This window comes from Sitodiplosis mosellana, unplaced genomic scaffold, assembly GCF_009176505.1.
Source record: "Sitodiplosis mosellana isolate CC-2019 unplaced genomic scaffold, AAFC_SMos_1.0 Smas_scaffold_5224, whole genome shotgun sequence".
NCBI classification, from domain to species: Eukaryota; Metazoa; Arthropoda; class Insecta; order Diptera; family Cecidomyiidae; genus Sitodiplosis; species Sitodiplosis mosellana.
The window spans coordinates 1-3130 of record NW_022600466.1 but is presented as its reverse complement, the minus strand read 5'-3'; the positions used below and the strand labels follow the sequence as shown (position 1 = coordinate 3130).

The 3130-nt window shown below is 38.5% G+C and overlaps 1 protein-coding gene across 1 annotated transcript; it reads left to right on the top strand.

Moving 5' to 3' along the window:
* The first annotated feature begins 796 nt into the window (after positions 1–796).
* On the top strand, positions 797–3087 carry LOC129572571 (uncharacterized). Its single transcript, XM_055452557.1, has 3 exons — positions 797–866; positions 1001–1173; positions 1329–3087. The coding sequence occupies exon 3, from the start codon at positions 1470–1472 to the stop codon at positions 2808–2810; it is 1341 nt and encodes a 446-aa protein (XP_055308532.1). The 5' UTR covers positions 797–866; positions 1001–1173; positions 1329–1469; the 3' UTR covers positions 2811–3087.
* The last annotated feature ends 43 nt before the right edge of the window (positions 3088–3130 follow it).

The window sequence follows — 3130 nt, the reverse complement described above, 5'->3', positions numbered from 1 at the left end:
TAGCATACTATACGTTAGCGTATGCGGTTCATACATTTTTTTAACAGTATGAGAATATTCCACCTTTAGGTTTCGCACAGCATCAATGTGTTCCGGCGTTACAGCTGATATTTTACGACTTTCCTGCGGACTCATTTTTGAGTGAGCTTCGTCAACATTTAAAATCGTTATATCACCTCTAAATACTTGGAATGGACCGAGTTTTATCACCCAAAGCGAATTTGAGGCTATCACGGCACTCTTGTTGAGTTAGTCCCTCTCAAAAATCGGAAAAAATCATTGCACTAAAATGTTTGCGGAAAAATTCAATTTTTTCATCAAATTGAAATATTCAAGCTCATAAAACACCACGATCCGTAGTGAATCAACAGTTGACGTCTGAGCAAACTTAGCTTAAAAAAGGTCAAACTTTTTGACTGACCCAAAGTTTTGCTTCGGAAAACACTAGAACTAGGTTAGGCCAGAAACTTAAGCAGCAACCTACGTACTTAATTTTCATACCAAACCAATTTTGCATCAATTCAGTACTGAATGTTCCTTTGTCACGCTTTTCATTCGATGCAAATTTATAACAAAATGTACAAGGTTGTGATTAAATATCAAATGAGGTTGCGAATTTTAGCAAGAAGAATTGAATGTGTTTATAGATCTCATCAGAAAACGTGGAAAATATACCGTCAGTTGTCAGTAACATTGCAAAGCCAATGATTTTCATGCTGAAAATTGGCAGCCAAATGAGAAATGACAAGTGTTTCTTGCAAAAAATTCTTTTATCGAATTAATTTCTATTGGATTTTGATAATACTATCGTTCATTGCAAAAATTGTCCAGTCAGTTTTATTGACAAACACATGTTTTTGTTGCAAGTATATATCTGAACAGTGAACACCAATTCACCCGCACATTTTATCGGCCTCGAATACAACCTGATAGTTTGACAATCATTCTCTAATTTTTTGCGTTTTTTCTACATGTTTTGTTTTCTGATCAAAATGGAAAGTTCATCACCTCAACGCAATTGTCTTTTTTTCGTCAACGGATTTGGAAAGAAATGGGCTGGAAATGTGTAATCATCCAAGTTCAAAATTACTGAAATCATAAGACGCTGAACGTGTGACAAATTATCGTTGCTGAAGCAACATACGCAAGGCAACCGAGCCGTTGGTATTAAGGGTATGCATTTGATTGATCACAGGCAGAAATATTCTGGAACAGTTGGAACATTAAAATTAAAGTTGAAAATATCTGCGATAAACAGTTGTGTAAGGGGGCCGTCACCACAGAAATTTACTAATTACAATCATTTTTGTTTATTTTTCTCTCGATAGACTTTGAGGAGATAGAGGTGAGAAAATCCTGAATAAAAGTACGAGCTTTGAGTTTTTCCGGAAGACCAAGTAATTCTCAAGACTGAAGAAAGATCCCCAATTGTTGCTCGCACACAACAAAACTGAAGTGGCAATCTCAAAATGAGCCAACAAGACGTTGATGACAAAAACCAAATGCAAGCCGTCGAGCAGAACCAAAATCAAGTGGTTGCAGCAGAAGCAATTGCTCCGAATGGCGAGCCTCAACCGTCGGTCTTCAAATTGGACATCGATTGCTGGGACGAAGTACTCGATTGCCTGTCGTTGGAGGATGAGCACTCGTTTGGTCAAACGTGCAAGGCTTTTCACCGTGTCACCGGCCAATATTTTCAATGGAAATACGTGAGTGCTTTAGCTCTTTGCGACGAAGATGGCATTTACTTCAATGGCAGAAGAATGAATGGTTTCAAAGAGTTTGTCCAACAAATTTGGTTCTGGATGGTAACACTCAATTCAGCGTTTGGTTACATTGAAACCAACTGCAAAGCCGAAATCAAGCGGCTCATTTTTTCCCATATTGATCTTAATCAGGACATCAAGGCAATCGAGAAACGTTTGGAAAAAATCGACAGCTTGGAACTACGGTGCTGCAAATTTGATGAAGACATTTGGCGAACGCTTTTTGAATCGTGCAAGAACTTGAAGCGACTAAGATTTTGGGATTGTTCTCGTGGTTTATTTGCTTGGCTAGTTCAAAAACATCCAAAACTCGAACACTTGGAATTGCGTACGAAAGACTCATTGGAAAGCGGGAAATTGAAGAATTTTCTCGACAATTGCCCAAATCTCCAAAGCCTTCAAATCGATGCAAATGTGCTATGGGATAGTCGAGATTTGATCTGCGATGCCAACGTTGATGACTTGGCCATTGATATGAACAAAGACATCGATACCACCATTGGTTTCTTGAATGACCTTCATGAGAAAGGCTTCTTCAAAAGATTGCATTTTAGATCTGAAAGCAACGTGCCTTCAGCTGATCAATTACTTTCGTTGCCCGGACTCGTTACACTGTACATTGGTCCGTACGAAAAACGAAATCTTAAGTTTCCCGTTTTGCCCAGCATCAAAGAGCTTGGTATCACTTGCGTTGGTATAGACATCATCACGGATGCCATGGCCACCAGTCTCATCAATCTGGAGCAGCTTTTCATCACCGATTCAGACCATTTGATGCCGTTCATTCGTCGGTCAGCAAAATTAAGAGACGTTGAAATTGCTGAATACCAAGAAACAGTTCTCGACATCGCTGCACTGAACAAAGAACGCAGAAAGTTGGTAGGAGCACGCAAGGTGACCATTTACGTCAATGAACGTGTTTATTTGGCAACAAAATGGGCAACCCCAGATACGTCGTTGGAACTGATCGAATTAAAACGTCAATCATCACGAGACATCGTTCGTCCACACAGCTTTTGGCAAAGATTCCGAGAGCTTAATTAGTTTATCAACTTTTTTTTTATTATTCCGAGAAACTAAATAGTAAACACCATCTAAGAGCTTCTCAACAAATCCATTAACCGCTGAACTAACTAAAAAAATCTGCTGTCATGTAGATTAATCGTAGGAAGGAATTTTCTGATTTTTTTTCTGGATCTTTCAATATCTTCATGATTTTAAAAAAAATGTACGGTCTTCTGAATAGGTGACCAATTCTATCAGAATGTGTTTCTTTATCTCTTCTATGTGACAATTTGGTCAGTTTTACAGTGAGACACAGTATTATCTTGAATTCGGCGTGGTAATTCCATCACACTCAATAT

Bases quoted from the DNA above. Each gene is read 5' to 3' on its own strand.
- LOC129572571 (XM_055452557.1), top strand. From the start codon at position 1,470: ATGAGCCAACAAGACGTTGATGACAAAAACCAAATGCAAGCCGTCGAG.